This window comes from Salmo salar, chromosome 14, assembly GCF_965601325.2.
Source record: "Salmo salar chromosome 14, fSalSal1, whole genome shotgun sequence".
Classification (NCBI taxonomy): Eukaryota; Metazoa; Chordata; class Actinopteri; order Salmoniformes; family Salmonidae; genus Salmo; species Salmo salar.
Window position 1 is genome coordinate 70783766 of NC_138304.1, and position 26370 is coordinate 70810135.

The 26370-nt window shown below is 43.2% G+C and overlaps 1 protein-coding gene across 5 annotated transcripts; it reads right to left on the reverse strand.

Moving 5' to 3' along the window:
- Positions 1-1983: 1983 nt before the first annotated feature.
- Positions 1984-25425, reverse strand: f131b (FAM131B). 5 transcript variants are annotated; one of them, XM_014141521.3, is made up of 9 exons: positions 24921-25425; positions 15686-15733; positions 15282-15316; positions 11626-11728; positions 10225-10449; positions 7991-8131; positions 6321-6649; positions 5696-5944; positions 1984-2776 (listed from the first exon to the last, which is right to left on the reverse strand). In XM_014141521.3, the coding sequence occupies exons 1-9, from the start codon at positions 24946-24948 to the stop codon at positions 2561-2563; spliced, it is 1374 nt and encodes a 457-aa protein (XP_013996996.3). In that variant the 5' UTR covers positions 24949-25425; the 3' UTR covers positions 1984-2560.
- Positions 25426-26370: the final 945 nt, after the last annotated feature.

Here is a 26370-nt window from a genome sequence, read left to right on the forward strand (position 1 = left end):
TACAATGTAGAAAATAGTAAAAATAAAGAAAAGGCCTGGAATGAGTAGGTGTGTCCAAACTTTTGACTGGTACTGTAATGGTATGCGTGAAGGGCTGTAGGAAGTCAGGCGCAGGAGAGCATATAGTTGGTAGCAAAACGGAGCCTTTTGTTTGGCGACAAAAAGCACACGGCACAAACTAACACGAAATACAAAATAAGGGTTTAACATAACCCAGCGTAACCAGCCTAACGTGCGCATACATGAACAGATAAACAATCACTCACAAACAAACATGGGGGAACAGAGGGTTAAATAATGAACAAGTAATTGGGGAATTGAAAACAGGTGAGTAAGACAAGGACAAAACAAATGGAAAATGAAAAGTGGATCGGCGATGGCTAGAAGGCCGGTGACGTCAACCGCCGGACGTCGCCCGAACAAGGAGAGGGACCGACTTCGGCGGAAGTCGTGACAGGTACTGTATATAAAGTATTGTTGAAACAATTGATTTTCAGGACAAACTCTTAAAATGTATGATCAAGGAAAACATAACCTGTATGCAAATATTCAAAGTTATTATATATAATGAAAAAAATATGAACGCAACATTTTCACTGATTTTACTGATTTACAGTTCATATATAGAAATCAGTCAATTTGATCTATGGATTTTACATGACTGGGAACACAGATGGTCAGACACCTTAAAAAAAAGTTAGGTTGTGGATCAGAAAACCAGTCCGTATCAGGTGTGACCACTATTTGCATCATGCAGAGTAGAGTTGATCAGTCTATTGATTGTGGCCTATGGAATGTTGTCCCACTCTGCTTCAATGGCTGTGCGAAGTTTCTGGATATTGGCACGAACTGGAACACATCGATCCAGAGCACCCAAACATGGTCAATTGGTGACATATCTGGTGAGTATGCAGGCCATGGAAGAACTGGGACATTTTCAACTTCCAGGAAATGTGTACTGATCGTTTCGACATGGGGCCGTGCATTATCATGCTAAAACATGAGGTGATGGCTGTGGATGAACGGCACGACAATGGGCCTCAGGATCTCATCACGGTACCTCTGTGCATTCAAAGTGCCATCGATAAAATGCAATTGTGTTTGTGTCCGTAGATTATGCCTGTCCATATGATAACCCCACCGCCACCATGGGGCACTCTGTTCACAACGTTGACATCAGCAAACCGCTGGCCCACACAACGCCATACACGTGGTCGGCGGTCGTAAAGCCGGTTGGACGTTTTGCCAAATTCTTTAAAACATAATTAGAGGAAGCTTATGGTAGAGTAATTAACATTAAATTATCTGGCAACAGCTCTGGTGGGCATTCCTGCAGTCAGCATGCCCATTGCACGCTCAAATCTTGAGACATCTGTGGCCTTGTGTTTCTTTAAATTGCACTGAATTCAATTCTACTTGCTGTCACTCAAACTCAAGTTTAAATTCTACATCCTGTGGAGTGTGGCCAATACAATTTTAGTTTCAACTCGTGTGTTGAATGGAAGTCAAAATTCTGAATTGAGCCCAACCCTGCGATACAGTGGCCAACAAGAGGCCTACCAGCACTACAAATGGTATATGATCCATATTTTGTGTGTGTGTGTGTAATCTCAGAAACCCAGAAATAAAATCTTGCGGAATTGCGTCAGATATTCAATTAAGTTCTGGGGGAGAGGTGTTAGAAAATATTCTAGAACGAGGTGCGGAGGCAGGGCAGTAGCTCCACCCCTTCTCTCTGAAAGTTTTGGGCAAGTCAATGGGCCAAATGTCCCCTCCCCTTCCGAAATTCAAAAGATGTGAGCACCTGCGAAATGGTGATTTGTCCAAAATGATCAGTGACGAAAAATCTGGGCACTGGAATAAAGCTGCTGGTCAATTTGTTGAAAGACGATACCATTTATGTTATGCGCGTCTGTCCACGAGAGATTTGTTTGTGTGTAAAGCTACTGAACACCACACACAATACCACTACCAACAATAATGTTTTTCGAGAATATATATATTTTTTTACATACATACATACTGTACATACATACATTTGAACACTCTCACATACATGCAAAGCGCACGCACGCACACTGTACATACACACACAAACAAACACTGATACATATTACTTTATTTCCTTTTTTGTTTTTATAAAAATCATTATTATATATTATTACTTTGTATACGGTTTACTATTATCGTTTGATTACTTTCAAAAGCATGCACTTCCTTTTGGTAGTCTCGTGATTCTCTGTATTGCACTGAACTTTATCGCAGTGTCCTTTGTCTTTCTTTCTACTCTTTAACTCCATTCTTTCAGCTTCCTTTCCTTAGTTCAATATCACTGCAAAACAAATCCTTACATTTCAGCAAACTCACAGATTTGAGCAGTCAATGAAATGTCTTTAAAGTCCCCTGTGGCTCTTTCATCATTGTCATTTCCAGCACTTAGTCTTTCTGTTTGTTTCTGTCTCAGAGTGGGTAAATAGCTGGAAGGGGTGTGGAATAGCTTGCTTGGTTGATTATTGATAAGTGTATCCTGTTTGTCAGTCTCTCTGTCTGACTGTCCCTCTCAATTGATTGCCACAGCAACAATAGACCCCTCCGCAACCTCTTCATCCTTCTCCTCCAACGATTGGACTATGCAGGGTGTGACCACAAAGGGTATGCGCTCTGCCATTGATTCTGGGCGTGCTAGTTGTGGACTGGTGCCTCCAATCGGGGTGGCGTCTTCTCTAAGCGGCGACGGGGTCAAAGTTGGCTCCAAGGTTAACGTAATCTCATCTTCCTGTGAAAACAGTAAATGGATGGTTTACTAACTATACTGTACTTACCAAACTGTGAGGATCAGTCAACAGTCTCTACCTGTGGGTAGCATAACCTATTTATTAGCCTTGCACGCCACCTTGTGGCTGGAGGACTGACTTTGACGTGAAACACTTGTAGTAGGCAGGACAAACATATTTTCTCCATTTCACTAATATCATCCAAATCAATAAATCATAGCACTTTTTTTTCGGCTCATTCAGTAGTTTTTACCTGATAAAGTAAAATCATGTGGAAAAATAATGTTAAAAGTACCATTTATATGGCTAAAACATACATCGGCCAAGTGTCAAAACACCGGTTTTAGATCAATATGCTGAAATAAGTTGTGATATTTTGAAGACCAATACATACATAAGATACTCCTTACACATTCCACACTTGTGTTCAGATTACTTACTTCAGTTAGTACCTCATAAACTGCACACGCACCAATATTTACCAAGCGGTCACTCAAGACTGGAATTGATTAGCTTGTTCTACTGTATCAATAACACGCGCAAATGAATCACTCACATTCATATTGTATTTCAACCAATGGAACTGGGACAATAACCACAGCGACATACACCATGTGTGCTCTTCTAACAGATAAACCTCAACGAACTTGGGTATTCTACATGTATCTGTTGATAGATGACAACTTGCCGTAGCACATTATCAATGTATAACTGTGAGAAAATTATTTCGGTAGATGGCCAACACGGAAAAGGAAACAACACTTTTCTGTCTGGATAATTTCAACGAATCACCACTTCACACCAGTTTCTAAATATCGACAGGGGTTGGCTTTCAGTTGAATGCTAGGTTAACCCTCAAATCCATGCATTCATGTGAGGCAAGAGATGTTTATAGGAAGAGCGCCAATTTCTTTCTAGCCACCGTGGTCTGAAATGAAAGCTGCATTCCAAGTCCCACTATGGACTGGCGCGTACGGCAAAAACACTGGTACTTAACCAAAGACTATAAACTTTAATACTAACATCACCAATCTGATGTAAAAGGCTATGTATTTCCTGGAATTATTGTGTGGTGAAAATGTTAGTCTGTGTAATGTAGTAACACGTTCTGTAATATAACGTAATTAAATATGTCAAAGTAATTCAATATCTGAACATATTACGATAGTAAATGTATTAGACTTACAAATTCTTACAACAGTGACATATATTTCTTCCTACTTTAACTACGGAGGGAGTTTAAAAATACTCCTAAACACAATTTAACCAGGAGCTCTAGACTAGAACGTCCATAGGGTCTGTGCAGCAGGCTGAACGTTTGACTTGGCTACTTGTAGGGCCTGCTGTTAATAGTGGCAATATCAGTTTGGCTCAATCTGCTTAGGCAACAATGGATTATATCTAAAGCAATACAAAACACGGGCTGATTTCAAGGTTTCACTGCTAACCTACAAAGCATTACATGGGCTTGCTCCTACCTATCTTTCCGATTTGGTCCTGCCGTACATACCTACGCGTACGCTACAGTCACAAGACGCAGGCCTCCTTATTGTCCCTAGAATTTCTAAGCAAACAGCTGGAGGCAGGGCTTTCTCCTATAGAGCTCCATTTTTATAGAATGGTCTGCCTATCCATGTGAGAGACGTAGACTCGGTCTCAACCTTTAAGTCTTTATTGAAGACTCATCTCTTTAGTAGGTCCTATGATTGAGTGTAGTCTGGCCCAGGAGTGTGAAGGTGAAGGGAAAGGCACTGGAGCAATGAACCACCCTTGTTGTCTCTGCCTGGCCGGTTCCCTTCTCTCCACTGGGATTCTCTGCCTCAAACCCTATTACATGGGCTGAGTCACTGGCTTACTGGTGCTCCGGATTGGCACCCCCCTTGGGTTGTGCCTTGGGGGAGATCTTCGTGGGCTATACTCGGCCTTGTCTCAGGATGGTAAGTTGGTGGTTGGAGATATCCCTCTAGTGGTGTGGGGGCTGTGCTTTGGCAAAGTGGGTGGGGTTATATCCTGCCTGTTTGGCCCTGTCCAGGGGTATCGTTGGACGGGGCCACGTGTCTCCCGACCCCTCCTGTCTCAGCCTCCAGTATTTATGCTGCAATAGTTTATGTGTCGGGGGGCTAGGGTCAGTCTGTTATATCTGGAGTATTTCTCCTGTCTTATCCGGTGTACTGTGTGAATTAAGTATTCTCTCTCTAATTCTCTCTCTTTTTCTTTCTTTCTTTCTTTCTTTCTTTCTTTCTTTCTTTCTTTCTTTCTTTCTTTCTTTCTTTCTTTCTTTCTTTCTTTCTTTCTTTCTCTCTCTCAGAGGACTTGAGGCGTAGGACCATGCCTCAGGACTACCTGGCCTGATGACTCCTTGCTGTCCCCAGTCCACCTGGTCATGCTCCTGCTCCAGTTTCAACTGTTCTGCCTGCGGCTATGGAGCCCTGACCTGTTCACCGGACGTGCTACCTGTCCCAGACCTGCTGTTTTCAACTCTCTAGAGACAGCAGGAGTGGTAGAGATACTCTGAATGATCGGCTATGAAAAGCCAACTGACATTTACTCTTGAGGTGCTGACCTGTTGCACCCTCTACAATGAACTGTGATTATTATTATTTGACCCTGCTGGTTATCTACGAACATTTGAACATCTTGGTCATGTTCTGTTACAATCGCCATCCAGCACAGCCAGAAGAGGACTAGCCACCCCTCATAGCCTGGTTCCTCTCTAGGTTTCTTCCTAGGTTCTGGCCTTTCTAGGGAGTTTTTCCTAGCCACCGTGCTTCTACACCTGCATTGCTTGCTGTTTGGGGTTTTAGGCTGGGTTTCTGTACAGCACTTTGTGACATCAGCTGATGTAAGAAGGGCTTTGTAAATAAATTTGATTCATTGATTGTCTGAAAATCAACACGTTTTTCTTCAACCACATGGCTCACCTTAGTCTCCTCCTCTTCCTGTTGTTCTGAAATGCATTCGCTCTCTTCCTCTGGCTCCTCCCCCAAGGTCTCGACCACACCCCCAACCATGTCACCCATTGGCCCGCTCATCTGTCCGACAATCTCCACCTGCGCGGATCCCCATAGGTCAGCCAGGCGAGGGTGAGTGGGCAGACCCAGACTGTGGATGGTGCTGTTGGGTGTGGCTTGGAGGGAGTGGTTTGCACTGTGTAGTCTGTGTTCCATTGTCTGTAGATAAGGCAACACAGTTCCTTAAAATGTTCTCATGACACAAAAAATTGCATTATCAAGAAACATCCCCATGAGTCGATAGCTCATGGCTAGTGGGAGGAAATGAGTCATCTGTTGCTCTTGGCAACAAGTATTTCTGTATGTAATTAGTAGGTCTCACGTGTTGATATTACCACTAAAGCGTTGGTAGCATTACATTAACAGTAAGAATGATTAAAAAAAATTGATACAGTTTTTGCTAATAACACTAGCAAACTGCTAGTATACCGCTGTCTTACAATGGTTGTCAGTTAGACACTTCCATGTTTTATTGAAACACTAAGTCCACCTGGTGACAGTACTCTATGAGACAGTCCAGTCCAGTCTGTCTCACCTGTTGCTGTTGGTAGAGCATTAGCTGCTGGTGCTGGTACAGCTGGATCTGCTGCAGCTGCTGGAGCTGCAGCTGGCTCTGCTGCTGCAGGGTGAGCTGTTGGGACTGCTGCTGCGGCTGGATGTAGCCCCCCACATTGTCCACCTCGCCGTAGCCCTCACCGGGCGTCCCTCCGCCCCCACCCGCCATGATGTAGGCGGACGGCGAGGCCACGCCCGATGGATCGTTGCTGATTGGCTCCCAGGCGTCAGAGGAGGAGAGGCAATAGAGTCCCTGGGCAACGTAGGTGTTGGGCCACACGTCGGCCGAGGAGTGATGCATCGCCTGATCTGTTGTGTTAGGGAGGGATGGAGGGAGAAGTACATTTTGGATTAGATACAAGTAATAAACTGTAATCTCAGAGCACAAAGCAAATATTTTTGATGTGTCACAGAAGGCAGTGGATATAGGTAAACGTGGCCTTCAGTTTCCATAACAGTGGTTTACATTAGTTGGGTTCAAAGGGCCTTGAAGCAGCAGTATCACCAGATATCAGAAGATATTTACAGCAGCGTAACCATTTTGACAAGAAATACACTGGCAACTTATTGAAAGCTCAACATATCTAAGGAGAAAATGAAAGCTCACTTGACGATGGGCAAACATTGCCTTAGTTATTATAATGCCTATAATAATCTGATTTTAATTGGTCTCTGGGTTGATAATAGCAGAGAATAGGCCCATATGGTGCTGTTAATGAGAGCCAGACTAAGTCCTTGTGTTAACCTACAAGCTCCCCCAGGGTTTTCTGCTACAACACAACACTACCCAACCAAACACCCCAGGGCCACAGCTGCCATTTTGAGTTTCTCCACAACATTTCTTCATAAAGCCCTGATGCACCTCTAGCCAACCTGTCAAATGGAGTGGAAATGACATCAATCAAACCGGAGTAAACAACATCAATCAAAGTGGCTGGAAGCCTTCTAGAGTAAAATATGGAGCAGTACAGTCCAATACAGAGTGGATGCTCACAAGTCAATTATGATCCCTCTTCAGAACTACACATATATAAACTCAATTATGATCCCACTTCAGAACTACACATATATAAACTCAATTATGATCCCTCTTCAGAACTACACATAAATAAACTCAATTATGTGTTTTTGCATTTGGCACTAATATTGTTGTGGAAAAGTAAATGCTTAATTTAATATAAAAAAACATTTTGTATTAATTCATTGAATCTGGAATTCATTCATTAAAGCGGAAACCGCCACATCCGTTTGCGATATCACCACAACAAAGACGCTACTTTAAACAACAAAGACTGTTTCTTCCCCTCGGACATCATTGCACGAAAGAAAGAACAGACAAGTATGTACTATGATTTCTTTTGACCACGATGCTGGATGCTAATTTCCTCAACAACAAAAAAAACGAACAAATGCTCCTGGGGCGACCAGTGGTGCTGTTGCGTCTATCGCGGAGCTCAGCTTTAAATGCTATATGCTATCAAATGTTACTTGTACATCCGTCTCAATTTCACAATATAGCACTATGGCATTGGATGAACAGATTCAGTGAGTGCTGTTCATTGAAATGTAGTTTGTACTTTAAAAACAAAAGTTATAATAAAATGGCTGCCCTATTTCTAGTGTGTGGCGGCCATGTTTCTAGTCCTTTACCTCTGCTGGTGATGCTCTCCTGGTTGGTCTCACTGAGGTGTGCCACACTGCCTTGGTTGGAGCCAGCACAAAGGCTGTCTTCCTCCATAGATCTCCAGCCCAGCAAAGTAGCCTCCGATAAGGCAAATTGTGCCATTAATCCTGGAAGAAACAAGGGGATAGACTTGGTAAACAATGTAAAATACATGGTTCCAAATCTCATTTATTTACAGTGCATTTGGAAAGTATTCAGACCCCTTGAATTTTTCCACATTTTGTTACATTACAGCCTTATTCCAAAATTGATTAAATATTTGTTTCCCCTCAGCAATCTACACAATACCCCATAATGACAAAGCCAGAACTGGTTTTTATCCATTTTAGAAAATGTATACAAAATAAAAAAAGAAATACCTGATTTACATAAGTATTCAGACCCTTTGCTCTGAGACTCGAAATTGATCTTAGCTGCGTCCTGTTTCCATTGATCATCCTCAAGATGTTTCTACAACTTGATTGGAGTCCACCTGTGGTAAATTCAATTGATTGGACATGATTTGGAAATGCACACACCGGTTTATATAAGGTCCCACAGTAGACAGTGCATGTCAGAGCAAAAATCAAGCCATGAGGTCGAAGGAATTGTCCATAGAGCTCCGAGACAGGATTGTTTCAAGGCACAGATCTGGGGAAGGGTACCAAAACATTTCTGAAGCATTGAAGGTCCTCAAGAACACAGTGGCCTCCATCATTCTTAAATGAGCTGGCCACCCGGCCAAACTGAGTAATCGGGGGAGAAGGGTCTTGGTCAGGGAGGTGACTAAAAATCTGATGGTCACTCTAACAGAGCTCCAGAGTTCCTCTGTGGAGATGAGAGAACTTCCAGAAGGACAACCATCTCTGCAGCACTCCACCAATCAGGCCTTTATGGTAGAGTGGCCAGACCGCTTGGCATTTGCCAAAAGGTACTTAAAGGACTCTGGGACCATGAGAAACAAGATTCTTTGGTCTGATGAATCCAAGATTGAACTTTTTGGATGCCAAGTGTCATGTCTGGTGGAAACCTGCCACCATCCCTGCCACCATTTTCAGGGACTGAGAGACTAGTCAGGATTGAGGGAAAGATGAATGGAGCAAAGTGCAGGGAGATCCTTGATGAAAACCTGCTCCAGAGCGCTCAGGACCTCAGACTGGGGCAAAGGTTCACCTTCCAACAGGACAACAACCCTAAGCACACAGTCAAGACAACGCAGCAGTGGCTTTGGGACAAGTCTCTGAATGTCCTTGAGTGGCCCAGCCAGAGCCCGGACTTGAATCCAATCGAACAGCTCTGGAGAGACCTGAAAATAGCTGTGCAGCGACGCTCCCCATCCAACCTGACAGAGCTTGAGAAAATCTGCAGAGAATTATTTTTACCAGGTAAGTTGACTGAGAACACACTCTCATTTACAGCAACAACCTGGGGAATAGTTACAGGGGAGAGGAGGGGGGATGAATGAGCCAATTGTAAGGTGGGGATGATTAGGTGACCGTGAGGGTATGAGGGCCAGATTGGGAATTTAGCCAGGACACCAGGGTTAACACCCCTACTCTTACGATAAGTGCAATGGGATTTTTAGTGACCACAGAGAATCAGGGCACCCGTTTAAAGTCCCATCTGAAAGATGGCACCCTACACAAGGCAATGTCCCCAATCACTGCCCTGGGGTATTGGGATATTTTTTTAGACCAGAAGAAAGAGTGCCTCCTCCTGGCCCTCCAACACCACTTCCAGCAGTATCTGGTCTCTCATCTAGGGACCAGGACCAACCCTGCTTAGCTTCAGAAACAAGCCAGCAGTGGGATGCAGGGTGGTATGCTACTGGCTAATAATGGCTAATAATGGGAAAAACTCCCCAAATATAGGTGTGCCAAGCTTGTAGCGTCATACCCAAGAAGACTCGAGACTGTAATCGCTGCCAAAGGTGCTTCAACAAAGTACTGATAAAGGGTAAAGGATCTGAATACTTGTGTAAATGTTATATTTCAGTTTTTTATTTGTAATAAATATGCTAAAATATCTAAAAAACTGTTTTTGCTTTGTCATTATGGGGTATTGTGTGTAGATTGATGAGGACATTTTTTTATTTAATCCATTTTAGAATAAGGCTGTAACGTAACAAAATGTGGAAAAAGTCAAGGGGTCTGAATACTTTCCGAATGCACTGTACATATTGAGTTGTTTAACTTTCACTGGTTCTTATGTTCACTCTTACCTGCGGTGAAGCGGGCTTCCTTTTCTCCTTCACTGAGTTCACTGTACATTTCACTCTCCCTCCGCCTATCCTTTTCGCGTTGCGAGGTTGGGATTTTGGCGACCACATTCCCTTCAGTCCCAGTGGATGGTGTGTTCCAGCTCTGCCATTCGATCATGTGAGCCACCTTGCCCGAGGCCATGGCAGTAGGCTTTGTCACTTTATCCTTCATGGAACGGGACACGCCTAAATAAAGAATAGAGGGGGGGGGACATTGCTTCCCAACACGTTCAATTTCTGAATATGGCACCTTCCACGATGGATTTGGGCTCAGGAAGTGAAATGGGCTAGGAACGGTGGAAAATGCTTAATGGGTTATGCATTCTTTCTGGGAGGCATAGAATTCAGTACAAAATGGCTTCTTCCTCTTTCATGGATGTCTCTCAGCAATTCTGGGTGGTTGGAGATTGAAGTTGATGTAGATGAGGCTTACTGCATTATTAAAAGCTGTCTGTTTATTCATCATGGCTTGCTGACTTGATCGATCTCTCAGTCGCTTGTAGTAAGCAACAAGGGTGAACTAGAGAATTCTATGAACCATATTAATATTCAGTCTTCACTTTTGAAATTCATCAAGAAGATGAGATTCATTAGACTTTAAGCGTTTGTTTGTAATTCAAATGTGAAAAAAGTTACCTTTGCTGTAAACATAATTCTGAAAAAGCACCACTGCAAATCCTTAATTAAAGTGCAAATATCTGACAATAACGAGGGATGTACTATTCATTCGGTGTAAGTGTTTGGGGGAACAATACAAATCTAATGAAATCAACTGAGTGTGAACTGAATACATTGGGCAAAAGCAGATATGCTGGGCTGAAGCTTTGTTGATTTGAAAAATGTTGTTCTCATAAAAATGCTAATTTCCTTCATAAAAGAATATCCATTGTAGATTTATTTTCAATGTTATGCAAAGTTACTTTGGGAGAAAGAAAAGTAATGCTTTTGGGGTCTTTATCATTCCAAGGTCGATATAGTCTGACTGTTAAATACACATGATATCAAATCAAATGTATTTCAACTGCAACAGACACGACCATAACACCAACAATACACTCAAAGCACAGACAAGCACAGAGCCATAAAACTGCCTTGCCAACACAATACAATCCCACCACCACCACAAACACCACACTACAAAGCACCACATTTCCCAACACGCTTGTGGAGATTTATATTTCAATTTTTTTTTTTTATCTGATTGGATTCCATCAATTGCCCATAAGCGGTAAATTGACGTGTGCATTAGATATCAATGGGGAGGAAGGGAGTGAAACAGGAAGGGCACCCATGTTGGCTCCATCTCCTCCTGCCTGGAGCTAACATGGCGTTGGTTTACCATCTACCAGGACAGACACACACCTGACACACCTGTCAGTGAGGACTTAGCCAGAGCACCGATCCCGTAAGCACTGGAGTTCCTCTTCAGACGAGGCAGAATGGAAGTGGTGTCCTCCATAGAGAGCTGTAGAAAGGGATGAGGAGAGGAAAGAAAGAAAGAATTGTGGAGGAGAAAGGGGAGAGGAATGGCCGATTGTTGAGAGGGGGCAAAACAATATTATTGGTTGAGGATTAGATATGCAATACAATTGAATTGAGAAAATAGGGGATAATTCTACTTAACAATCAAATACAACTACCATCATATTAAGCAATATTGACATTACATTATCCAACACATCCCAAATCATATCAGCACTTCGGTCAAACCTGCAATAGTCAGCACAGTGGTGTAGTAGTTCAATGTGCAGTCACTGGACTGTACCTGTAGGGCCTGTGATTCATATGCTTGATAAATAAAGGAGCATCACGCTAGCAGCTAGCGTTATTAGCTACCGTAGATTATGGTCATTACAGCGTCTTATCCCCCAGCCGGAGATACTATGTAACACAGGCAGCACAGTAGATTAGCAGCAACGCTAAGCTAGAGAGACGGGGAGAGAGAGGGAGGGAGGTGGGACGGGGAGAGAGTGAAGGACAAAAACTCTGGCTTATCTACAGACAGAGTGAGCCAAACCACGCGGCGGGACGGAGGAGGAAGAGGGCGAGATTAGCAAAAAACTCGACATGCCCATGCTGAGAGAGAGAGAGGGAGGTAGAGGAAGAAAGCCAGGAGAGATATACAGTAGGTACAGTATGTGTGTAGAGGAGGCGGGAAAGGGAACGCAACAGAGAGGAGGACTAAAAGAAGAACACCTACAACGACAATGACAGCAACAAAAAAAGACAAATAAGGTGTGTAAAAGATACGCAGGACGAAATCAGTGGTAGTAAAGTACTAAAGATTTGGGTGGAGGGAGGAAGAGAAAGAATGTGAGTGATGGAATATCAAAAGTGGAAGAGAGATTTGGACGAGGCGAGCAGGGAGGATTTAAATATTGATACATTTTGGATAGATTACATGTGAGAATTCACTGTCTGTGAAGGAGTAGATTCTCTCATATCAGCTTGACCATCTGCTTTGGAAATCGGAAAACAAAACCAAAAATGGTTGTATTGCCATTGAAGTCAGTGTTGGTGTTTGTCGTGCTTCCCTCACAATAATAGGATATAACTAATTATTCATAATTGAATAATATCTTATATTATCATAACACATACTGTACTTAGAAATAGGACTAAACGGTGCCCCTTGTGAGGAAAACCCATACATAAAATGGTGCCCCGTGTGATGTCATTCTTCTACTACTAAGTCGATATTCACGTCATAAGTAATTCCCCTCAGCCACACCCACAAATTAGGAAAAACAAACATTATTTTCCTTTGACCCCCACTGTAAAAGAGCCAACTTCGTCATACATTTGTAGTTATACAGAAATAACAAAACATGCAAAAGCCAGTGTGTTGTTCAGTGTAAATGTAACCAGGTCAATCATCCCAACATACAGTTCAGAATGCTCCCACGTAGGGAAATAGAGCCTGCGAGAACAGCCCTGTGGCTGCAGGCTATTCGGTATGGGAGAGTGGGAAATTGCGGGGACCCGGAGTCCAAGTATGCTATGTGCGTGGAAAACATTTCATCCCAGGTAAGACATTTAACTTGTTTAGTATAGTCTGTGTGTTTGTGTTGTTGGTCTTGGTTAGCTTAATGTTCCGGTCGGTAGCTAGCTAGAACTCACGTGGCTGCTAGCGCCACCATAAAACGGGGCATGAGGGAAGCCCTACAGTAGTACGTTTTTCTAAGTAGTGAGAACTCTCAGGAGCAGGCAATGTCGAAAAGTACTTTTATTAAATGTAGATTTGTAATTGGCTAAAACAAGAATACTACAAGATAAATGTCATTATCTGTGAGCCAATAGGATCAACAAGGTAAAAATGGGTTGTTTTCATTATATCTAATACCGACTGAGAGCATACACTAGTCATAGAATTGTGGAATCTGAGTCATCATCAGGCCTATCATACTCCAATGTTATGATAACAAGGAAAGGCTTGAGGTCAAATCTGACCTAGTTGCCAGGGCCAACAGCAACTTCTGCAGGCAGTTAAGTGGCCCTACTGGAGAATGCCCATTGGCCATTGCATTTTGTCATAAAGAATTAGGCTGGCCTTAGAGAGGTGTTGGAAGTTGGTTGGATATAATGAGTATTGCTCAGTCCAACCTAGTTGAACAGACTAGATTTGAGATTCACAGATACATTTTAGATTCCATTCCCACATACTCAGGGGCCTGGTGTAAATTATTTCTAGGAATATGTATTATGGAGACTGGTCTTGAGAAAGGCCTGAAATGTAAAAATTAAACATTCGACTTTATTGCCATTTCTTGTTGTTTCTATATGAGTATGTATTGCAACTGCAAGTGAATCTTTTTTCACTTTGTAATACCTTCTTATAAAACACCTCATGAGTTGTGATTTAGTAAGCCCCGTGAAGTCCAAGCTAGCCGCCCAGAGGTTTTCTGCCTAAGTTGAGATGGTGATAAACGAATCCCACAAAATGCTGAATTATTCACTGAAAAAAGTGACCGGGGTCAGTGCTTACTCTTTATTTACGAGGGCTTGCGGTGTGGGGTGTCACTAGAAAGGATTTATCATGGTTAAAATGTGCATAAACAGAAAGGGCGAGCAAGGAGCAGCAGGGCGTCAGCGTCCTTGGAACTTCTTCTTCCTAGCAACAGGCCCAGTGATTTCTGGGAACAGGTTTCCCCCGGTGAAGCGCTTTTGTCTCAATTGGCCAATCAGACATCAGTGGTCGTGTTGTTGCCATCAAACTCTGGCCAGTCCAGAGGAGTGCATACTGTCTTTCTAACCTTGTGTGTTACGAGGCTGCTGGCTGCATCCACCTCAGCTCAGCTGCCACTGCTGTGTTGACATCATACTGTGGCATCTTTGAATCACAAACACATTCATCCGAATGTGGACGGATTTCATCCACCATATCCAGAAACATATGGGGTAACACATTTTTTTTTTATCACAACGTCTAAATTAAACTGGTTTTGTTACTTGGGGGATTGGGGGGGTCCCAAAAAATATCAAATAGCACATTAAGTGTAGTATTCTTCTTTGTATTTAAACATCTGTGGTGGTCTGGTTGGTTGTCATTGTGTAGTGTATTTTTTCTGTTTAAAAAGACCCCACTGTGTATTGCAATTCAGCCTTGTAGCCTCTTTCAAGAGAGAGAAACAAAACAGCAACAGTGGTAAAGCAGAGAGATGGATCGTATGCTATGTCCCTGGAGTGGGAGATTATATATAGCACCGTAATGGTTTTGGCTCTCGAGACCGGCTCCGGTGACCTCTGTGAGAAATTCAATACAAACCATCTCTGAGCAACATTATGTCATGGCACTCTCAGTATAGGAAGCAGCGTGAACGAGTCAAGCTCAGTTTCACTACTAGATATGAGAAACCATGAAATGACCCTTTTCCTCGATGGCCATCTTGGCTCAAGGATCCATTTGACATAAATATGAAATACACTCGAGAGTAGAGCTGGAATGGTATAAAATCCAGACAAATGATATTTCACTTCAGGGGGATAAAATGTACTGTATATCGAAATGTCCTTCATACCTGCTCCCCATCTTTCCGTACAGGAACAGCGTCCGCTGCTAGAAAAAAAGATAGAAAAAGCAGATAGAAGAACATGAAGCCAGCCTTATGCAACCTTTACTGAGTAGAGCTGACCGCACACTCCAACATTTATGCTGACATTCACACAAAGCACTAAAATGTGATTATTATTTGCACCAACTGTTAGCACATTAGGAAAAACTAGTATGTGTAATTATGGGCCAAGATCTTTAGATTCCTATACTTGATTATGTTAAAAACGGCCTTTTGTATGTCATATTTCAACTGCATGATCATTAGGATGCATTTGATAGTAGGTCTACTAAATCAAGCATTCAAATACATATTAAATGCTAATCTGTTATACAGAAAATATAGTAAAGTAATATTATATTGGCACATACTGTAAATTGACACTGCATTGCGTGCCCTCTTCTCCACACAGATATAAGCTGAAAAAAGTCATTAATTGAATTCAAAATCCTTAAAACACTTGTCTGTATTGTTTTATATCCTAACATCTCACTTTAACATTTATACAGTTAAAAGGGGAGTCGAACAGAGTTCTTAATTGAAACACATCTACATGACTATCTAAGGGCCCCCATCTAAATCTGAACACATTTAACACTTGAACGTGTCCTTTAAACAGGCAAAAAAAACGGTAAAGAAATAGATCCAACATAAAAGAAAGTCAAATTGAGTTCTAAAATCTGATTTGAAACACTTTAACTACAGCTGAGTTGACACACAGGGGAACCTGGAGGCCATTTTCCTCCATCAGACACTCACACACCAGAGACCTCTAAAGCTGATGGAACTCCAAGATAACCGAGGAGAAAGAGTAAAGAGGTAGTAGCACTCAATGAAAAAAAGAGAAAGGAGGACAGGGAGAGTTGGGAAATGTGGAAAAGAAAACCAAGGGTATACCAAGATGGGGCAGAGAAAAAAGGACAAAACTACGAGGAGGAAGAGGAGAAGGAGGAAGATGAGGAGGAGGAGGGGGAGCGTTCCAGTAGGCCAATATTTTAATGGTATCAATTGGTGTCTATGGTGTGTTATCAAGCCTGCATCTTAACCAATGGAATGAGAAGGTGGTGAATATTTCTTTGTTGGTGTTAAAACAATCGTCACAATATTTCTTACAGGGAATTGTGTCCACAGTTGATCACCACCTCATGTGTGAGGTCAATCCATCTGTAAAACATGCACAAAAAAAGCAGGCCCAAACACACTCATCTTTTCCCACACTTGTCACCCTGGCCTGTCAAGAGGTTATCAATCTTCATAGGCATCACTGTCATCTAACAGCATGTAGTAAACTAGACAGGCAGACCTCTTGATCTCATAGAGAACTAAGCCTCCTCCACTTTGCTGTAGAATTAGTCTCGTTGTAGAGAATTTCCTTTCCCTCATTCATTGATGATTCAAAACATCTGAGTCAGATATTGAACCTTTTGAGAGGAGAGGTAAGGTCTCAACCGTCACAGCAGTCTTATGATACAACTGTACAATTACAAAGGTGGGGGAAAAGCTTTGTTCCGAGCAATTGTGTGAGCTGGGGAAGGGTAGGACTAGGTTCACACAGTGGGCGAAATAGCAGGAGCTCGCCACTCACGCTGAACTGAGTGAATTCCTTACGGGTGCATTAGCCTGCTGTGACCAACTGAGCGGAAGCCAGAAGCCGTGCGGGTCATCAAAGCAAACGGCGGGGGAAGGGAGAATCGTCGGCCACTGCCGCAATCGCTCCTGACAGATCTTGTGGTTCGGAATGTTAGGGACCACCATCATCTGTCTTTTGCGATCACTTGGGGCTGAGTAGGGCGTCTTGGCTGTCACACACGGTGGGTGACGTGCGCCCTGACGCTGATTCAGGGTGAAGGCCAAAGACTGACTCATCTCAGCTCCAGTACCGGTGCCGAAAGGAGTTCTAGCGGGACATAGTACTGAATTTTTTTTATTCTGAGCGCATATGCAGTGACTATCATGGTAAGGTATGGCCACGGTAAGACCAGGGCTTGAAACCAAAGTGACAACCTGGGGAAATGGCACCTCGACCTTTCAGCATCGATTTCCGTAGCCTATATGAAGGGACTTTATTTGTGATAAAAACTGTTGGAGCTACCACAAATACGGTCAACCTAATATACAAAAGCATTGGGCCCAAAATACATACCCACTGGGCACAGACATCAATTCAATGCCTATTCCACATTGGTTCAATGCAGATTCGTTGAAATGACGTGGAAACAATGTTTATTCAACCAGTGTGTTCCCAGTGGGTAACTACTGTGTAAAAAAAGAGTTGGATAACTGTTCCAAACTATTATTGGCGGAAAAATTACCAAAACAACATGCTACTAAATCAAATGATATGTCTCAGAGATTAAGTTAACACTTAGCCACCCTAACACAACCCATGCTTCTCTCTGTCTTCTTTTCTCCATTCCTCCTTTACTCTTCTCACCCTTCCAAATTCCTTCCTCCCATCCTCTTCCCTCTCCCTGAGCCTCTCTCTCCTCTCTTCTCCTATGACTACTAGCAGTCTTCCACTCTAATGGTCAGTAGCAGCTCAACTATGACCACCCGTCAAGCAAACTCCATCGACTAGTCACCTTGGCCCCATGTCTGTCACCTTGCGAGTCGTCTGTCAACTCGCGTCATCAGCTGTACGGTGTATGTGACACAGTGAGCATGCTCCGCTCAATACCGAGCATCCGTCAGTCAGTCTGTCAGCACTTTTAATGAAATCAATATTGGGGGGCATTCCTGTGTAATGCAATATCTCAAAGACACTCAATAGAACTGAATAACAAACAAGATGAGCGGTGCAAAATAGTACACAACAAGCTACAGCAGGTCTCTGGCCAGGTCAAGGCTTCAACAGATTGTTTAGCAGTGTGTTTGTATATGGGAAATTGAAGGAGACCTACAGTGCCTTGCAAAAGTATTCACCCTCCTTGCCGTTTTTCCTATTTTGTTGCATTACAACCTGTAATTTCAATGGATTTTTATTTGGATTTCATGTAATGGACATACACAAAATAGTCCAAATTGGTGAAGTGAAATTAAAAAAAGAACTTTTTTCAAAAAACTTGAAGAAAACAAAAATGGAAAAGTGGTGCGTGCATACGTATTCACCCTCTTTGCTATGAAGCCCCTAAATAACATCTGGTGCAACCAATTACCTTCAGAAGTCACATAATTAGTTAAATAAAGTCCACCTGTGTGCAATCTCAATGTCACATGATCTCAGTATACAGTTGTGGCCAAAAGTTTGAGAACGACACAAATATTAATTTTCACAAAGTCTGCTGCCTCAGTTTGTATGATGGCAATTTGCATATACTCCAGAATGTTATGAAGAGTGATCAGATGAATTGCAATTAATTGCAAAGTCCCTCTTTGCCATGCAAATGAACTGAATCCCCCAAAAACATTTCCACTGCATTTCAGCCCTGCCACAAAAGGACCAGCTGATATCATGTCAGTGATTCTCTCATTAACACAGGTGTGATTGTTGACGAGGACAAGGCTGGTCAATCCTCAAGAGGCGGGTGGACAAACAAAAACCCACAAATTCTGACAAACTCAAAGCATTGATTATGCAAGAATGGGCTGCCATCAGTCAGGATGTGGCCCAGAAGTTAATTGTCAGCATGCCAGGGCGGATTGCAGAGTTCTTGAAAAAGAAGGGTCAACACTGCAAATATTGACTCTGCATCAACTTCATGTAATTGTCAATAAAAGCCTTTGACACTTATGAAATGCTTGTAATTATACTCCAGTATTCCATAGTAACATCTGACAAAAATATCTAAAGACACTGAAGCAGCAAACTTTGTGGAAATTCATATTTGTGTCATTCAAAACTTTTGGCCACGACTGACCTGTTCTGAAAGGACCCAGAGTCTGCAACACCACGAAACAGGGAGCACCACCATGCATGTGGCACCATGAAGACCAATGAGCTTTCCAAACAGGTCAGGGACAAAGTTGTGGAGAAGTACAGATCAGGGTTGAGTTATAAAAAAATATCAGAAACTTTGAACATCCCAAGGAGCACCATTAAATCCATTATTAAAAAATTGAAAGAATATGGCACCACAACAAACCTGCCAAGAATGGGCCGCCCACCAAAACTCACAAACCAGGCAAGGAGGGCATTAATCAGAGAGGCAACAAAGAAACCAAAGAATACCCTGAAGGAGCTGCAAAGCTCCACAGCAGAGATTGGAGTATCTGTCCATAGGAGCACTTTAAGCTGTACACTCCACAGAGCTGGGCTTTACGGAAAAGTGGCCAGAAAAAAAATTGCTTAAAGAAAAAATTAAGCAAACACATTTGGTGTTTGCCGAAAGGCATGTGGGAGACTCCCCAAAGATATGGAAGAAGGTACTCTAGTCAGATGAGACTAAAATGTAGCTTTTTGGCCATCAAGGAAAACGCTATGTCTGGCGCAAACCCAACACCTCTCATCACCCCGAGAACACCATCCCTACAATGAAGAATGGTGGTGGCAGCATCATGTTGTGGGGATGTTATTCATCGGTAGGGACTGGGAAACTGGTCAGAATTGAAGGAATGATGGATGGTGCTAAATACAGGGAAATTCTTGAGGGAAACCTATTTCAGTCTTCCAGAGATTTGAGACTGGGATGGAGGTTCACCTTCCAGCAGGACAATGACCCTAAGCATACTGCTAAAGCAACACTTGAGTGGTTTAAGGGGAAACATTTAATGTCTTGGAATGTCCTAGTCAAAGCCCAGACCTCAATCCAATTGAGAATCTGTGGTATGACTTAAAGATTGCTGTACACCAGCTGAACCCAGCCAACTTGAAGGAGCTGGAGCAGTTTGCCTCGAAGAAAAGGCAAAAATCCCAGTGGCTAGATGTGCCAAGCTTAGAGACATACCCCAAGAGACTTGCAGCTGCAATTTCTGCAAAAGGTGGCTCCACAAAGTATTGACTTTGAGGGGGTGAATAGTTATGCATGCTCAAGTTCTGTTTTTTTGTCTTATTTCTTGTTTGTTTCACAATAAAAACTATTTTGCATCTTTAAAGTGGTAGGCATGTTGTGTAAATCAAATGATACAAACCCCTAAAAAAATATATTTTTATTCCAGGTTGTAAGGCAACAAAATAGGAAAAATGCCAAGGGGGGTGAATACTTTCGCAAGCCACTGTACTTTGCTAAATGTCTCACCACCCATGAAAGATACGAAATTAAGTCAATGACAGATATGTGATTGATTGATGAAGGCCTATAACATCTGCAAAATACTCTGAGTATAAAAACATTAAGAGCACCTGTTTGTCGCGCTGGTATAAAGGATCAGGAGACAGGTGCAGGAATGCGTAATAGGGGTTTTTATTTACCCAAATTACAGCGTGCCATGTAAAGACACGGGGACGAAGACCAAACAGACACGTATAAAAAACACAGGGTTGAGACCCAAACAAAAGAGCGAGGAGTACCTCGAATAAATAACACACGCGCACAATGATTAACACACAGGACAAGACCCGTAATCATCTGCGCAATCCATAAGGGCACGAAAGCCCAAAACACACAGCAGAGGTACTCACACGCACCAACGGACATGGTAACAATAATCGACAAGACCATGGAAACCAAAGGGCACATAATGTCACGCTCGTGATAATGGACGGACCAAGGCGCAGCATGATTAGAGTTCCACATCTTTTATTTAGTGAAACTTAAACAAAAACAATAAACAAACAACGACCGTGAAGTAACGTAGTGCTACAAAACACGAACACAAACAATATCCCACAAAAGCAGGTGGGAACAGGGACACCTTAAGTATGATCCCCAATTAGAGACAACGATAATCAGCTGCCTCTAATTGGGAACCATACTCAATCCCAAACATAGAAATGAATCAACTAGAACACCCCCTAGTCACGCCCCCCAAGGGCTCTCTATGGTCAGGGCGTGACACATATATACAAATATTAATCAGTGGGAATAGGGGACAGGTGTGCATTATGAACGTTCAGGAGGGATCCGTGACAGTCGCAGCATCATCGGACGGGCCAGTTGTGGCTGCTGAAGTTGCATCGTCGGACGGACCCGTTGTGGCGACGTCGGACGACCCAGTTACAGCTGCCGAAGTTGCGGCGGTGCTGGACGGACCAGTCGCAGCAACGTCGGACGGGCCATTCCCACTGTCTCCCTCAATGGTCGATTATTCTGTCGCGCTGGTATAAAGGGATCGGGAGACAGGTGCAGGAATGCATAATAGTTTTTTTTATTGTACCCAAATTACAGCGTGCCGTGTAAAGGCACGGGGACGAAGACCAAACAAACACGTATACAACACACAGGGTTGAGACCCAAACAAAAGAGCGAGGAGTTCCTTGAATAAGGAACACACGCGCACAATGATTATCACACAGGACGAGACCCGTAATCATCTGTGCAATCCACAAGGGCACGAAAGCCCAAAACACACAGCACAGGTACTCACACACACCAACGGACATTGTAACAATAATCGACAAGACCATGGAAACCAAAGGGCACATATATACAAATACTAATCAGTGGGAATAGGGGACAGGTGTGCATTATGAACTTTCCGGAGGGATCCGTGACACTGTTCTTTCCATGACATAGACTGACGAGGTGAATCCAGGTGAAAGCTATAATTCCTTATTGATGTCACTTGCTAAATCCACTTCAACCAGTGTAGATGAAGGGGAGGAGACAGGGTAAAGAAGGATTTGTAAGCCTTGAGACAATTGAGACATGGATAGTGTATGTGTGCCATTCAGAGGGTGAATGGGCAAGACAAAATATTTAAGTGCCTTTGAACGGGGTATGGTAGTAGGTGCCATGCGCGCCAGTTTGAGTGTGTCAAGAACTGCAATGCTGCTGGGTTTTTCACGCTCAACAGCTTCCCGTGTGTATCAAGAATGGTCCACCAGTCAAAGGAAATCCAGCCAACTTGACACAACTGTGGGAAGCATTGGAGTCAACATTGGCCAGCATCCCTGTGGAACGCTTTCGACACCTTGTAGAGTCCATACCCAGCGTACACTCAGTGTATGTGTACGCCGCCAATAAAATTTGACGTGACCATTTGAAATCGAATAACCTCTTGCCATAATCTGCCTCATAAGGCCTGTGACGAAGCATTTTAATAAACATGCTAAACTGCTGAGATTTACATTGCTATGCTAATCTTCCTTGAATATATAACCAGAGAACAAACAAAGACAATACTGAGCGAACACGGTTAAAAAGCTCTGTTGTCTCCCAGACAATGACAGAGTCTAGGAATAAATACAGCTGCCAACCATTCATCATGAACGACATCCGTTGTGAACATAGTGGAATACACTGTAATAACTAGGCTATTACAGGCTACGCAATTCACCGGAATAACAGTAGGAGACAGTAGAATCAGATCATGCTCTCTTGTTGACATGGATGGTTCCTCTGAATGTTTCCCAGAGGATCTCAACACGGTGTGGGGATGCGCTGTTGACCCATATTTACTGTAAGTATCTCCCCTCCATTCTGTATCCATCGACCTCCCTCCATACCAGATGCTATATATAGCAAGTTATGCTTATTATAACAATAGCGCTCGCGGCAATGTTGATCACAAGAAATCAACCTCAGTTCACATATGATATCAAACGGCCCATTGCACGTGGTAAGATACACTAACGTGGGCATGTCTATTTAGTAGACGAAGCAAACAGTTTATTTGTTTGGCAGTAAGTATTGGTAGGAGTAATATAGTGGTATTATAGCGTTATTTTATACAAGTTACAGCATCTTTCTAAAACCCTATGTGTTAAATACTACAGAAGCAAACCATGACAGAGAGAGAGAGAGATGAAGAGAGAAATGAGAGACCCAGTCAGAGGGAAAACTCGCTTACAGCAAACAGGGAAAACCCTAGTGTCGTTTCCTGCTACAAATTCTACATCCACTAACACCTTCCCTAGTTTGTTTTCAGACACACACATTTCGCACACTCATTTGTCTCTAAAACACGAGGCTGGCTTTCATTTCCACGCTCAATACACATGCTACACATCCTCCACAGACTCAATGACAATCAAAGGTCATCTCCGACGGCGAGCCTCCATTTGTTTTCATAAAGGAACTGGCAAGTGTTTAAAAGAGGGCAATCACTCTCTCTTATGTATCCCCCCAAAAAACGACACACCACGCTTTAATTCATCTGTTATGCTATCTACAGTACAACACACTCGCGATAATATCTTATCCAATCGGAGAGAGATGGAGCTCAGTGAAATCAACTACTGCCTTTGTCACAGCCGGACGGACCGTACGAGTTCCACAGACCATGTAATTCCATTCAGTCAACGGTATGCTCCATGAAACTAGTTTTAGCACTGAAACTCTCTTGAGCCATACACCTCAATGTAGCTACACCGGCTGTATTAACTACTGGCACCGTTAACGTTCCTCAATTAACCTACATGTGCAGCGGACCCGGGCTCACACCTGGGTTTGACCGGTTATGACTCATCCAATGCGGGTCATAGTCCAGCCGAGTGAGTGTGTGTGTCTCAATTTTATACAGTACCTCTTAACCTGAAATGCGCTACCGCACGCATGCTTCAATTTATTACCCACTGGCATGACGCACTCCGACAGAGGAGAGGAGCATTTACGATTTTCTCAGACACAGCGAACCTTAGCTCTATGTCAAGGCAGGAGGGCAGTTAAACAAGAGGGAGTGCGCCACACACACACACACACACACACACACACACACACACACACACACACACACACACACACACACACACACACACACACACAGTCAAACTAACAGTCCATTTCCTCATGACTATTCCTCCATCCATCTCTCCCTCCCTCCGATCCTTCTTCCATAATGAAATTCAGAGGTCTGCTCTCTTTCTCTCTGCTTCACTCTTTCCTTTTTTTTCTCTCCATCACTATTTATACGTGCAACAGTACACCATGCAGACACTGCTAACAGGATTTCTCATCCTTCCTTCCTTTCTCTCTCTCTCTCTCTCTCTCCCTCCCTCCCACCCTCTCTCCCTCTCTCTCGCTTTCCTTCTCCTCTCTCTCGTTCTCTCCTTTCACCTGTCTCCCCTGAGATCATTGTAAACAGCCTCTAACGTCATCGTTCAGTCTCTCTGTCTCCTCAGAACCTTCTGCATCTCTCTCTCTCTCTCTCTCTCTCTCTCTCTCTCTCTCTCACACACACACACACACCTATCGCCATCCGCACATGGTCGTACAGCCCATCAGGCATATAAAGCTGAAATGTCAAACCGAGTCACCTCTTATTCCAGTCCACTACAAATCGTCTCACGTCCTGCCTTCACTTCCATTGTCATGCTGGTGCCTTGCCATCTCTCCCTAGTCCCCACACACATTCAGCATTCACCATGAACAAACAAAAAAACTCTCCTGTATGTCTAGCCTCGGTCGGACGCTGCTGAGCCAGGTTAACCCAACACGTCTCCATAGAAACGTTCATACAGTTTCAGAGGAGAAATTGAGAGCCCTCCTTACCTCCCCCACTCCCACCCTCTTCCATTTCTCTCGTCACTGGGGGAAAAGCAGAAGGGGGAAAAGATGGGGGTCTGCTTACTGATGGTCCGGGAGCCGATGCAGCCCATGGTGTCTCTCTCTCACAGAGGCCTTGGAAGCAGCAAGCGAGGAAGCGCCACCCTTTCACCAGGCATTCTCTCCACTCCTCTTCTCTCCTCCCGTCTCGCTCCGTATGTGTGTGTGCGTTTGTACACGTCTCTCACTCGCTCTCTCTCTCTCTCTCTCTCTCTCTCTCCTCCTCTTGCTCTGCTTTTCTCTCGCGCGCTCCCTCTCTCTCTCATTACCTCCGTCAAGCACACTGGCACACACACAGAGACACACAAAGTCCAGTGTTGCGACGCTGGAGCATCCCAGTTAGTCAGTCAGCAAGTCAATGTGTCCGAGAGCAGGGGAGGATGGAGGGAGGGAAAGATGACAAGCAAGTACTAGTTACTTCAATGCCATTAATATCCCAACTCTCTAAATTATTTAAGTATCACAAATTTAGCTGAGATATCGACCTATTCTATGAAATGGAAATGTTCTCTGTATCTTCTGACGGTGTGAGGAATGAGTGTCTTACATATATCTTTTCCCCCCACCTCTCTCTTTCTCTCTCCCTCTCACAATGCAGTACAGCTGTTTCCCACTCCTTCTGCCCCTCCCTCTTTCTGTCTCTCTCTATCTCACTCACACAATATGCATATAAACACAGACAGGGATTCAATTGTGAGGAGGCGAGGCAGGGGGACAAGGGAAGAGTCATTAAGCTCTCCGACTCTCTCCTACTCCCTCAGAGTCTGCTTTTATGCTCAGTGTCAAATCTCACACATTGAATACTGGCTTTTCCCTTAGGGAGCTCAATGCTTTGACAGCATTGGCTGTCCAAAAAAATGTAAAATGTGTTCAAACTGATAAAACATATGTTTAAAATACGCAAACATCTATTGGTTAATATAGAATAGAATAACTCAAATAATAACTTATGGGTAAGTATTGGCTGAATAAGGGGAGAAAGAGTGAAATTATTTATTTTGGTTTCTTCTTTAACATATTCATCTAACACCGAGAGAGAGAGACAGATGGAGAGGAAGAGAGGGGGAGCTGAGGAGGATGGAGTCCTGTTAAAGAGCCACGGCCTTTAAAAAGCAACGAATCCGTTTGAAAATGGCCAATGTGGCATCGATACGTGTTAGAAATAGTTATTCTTGTGTCAAAATTGACTACAAAGTGTAAACAGGAAGTCAGTCACCTCTAAAACAAAGTTAGGAAAATCCGTGCCTCACAACAGGTAAATGAAGGTTGGGTTTTGATTTGACAATGCACATTTGCATTTTTTTACTTGAGAAATACTGCACCAAACACCTTAGATGTAAAATTGTGCGACTAAAACATCCTTGGAAAAATCATAAAACAGTTATGACAGATTACTAGAGTTACTTTAGATTCATTCTGGGGATTTTGAGGAATTGAAATAGGCTTAATCGGTCAGGAAACACTCCTCCAATACT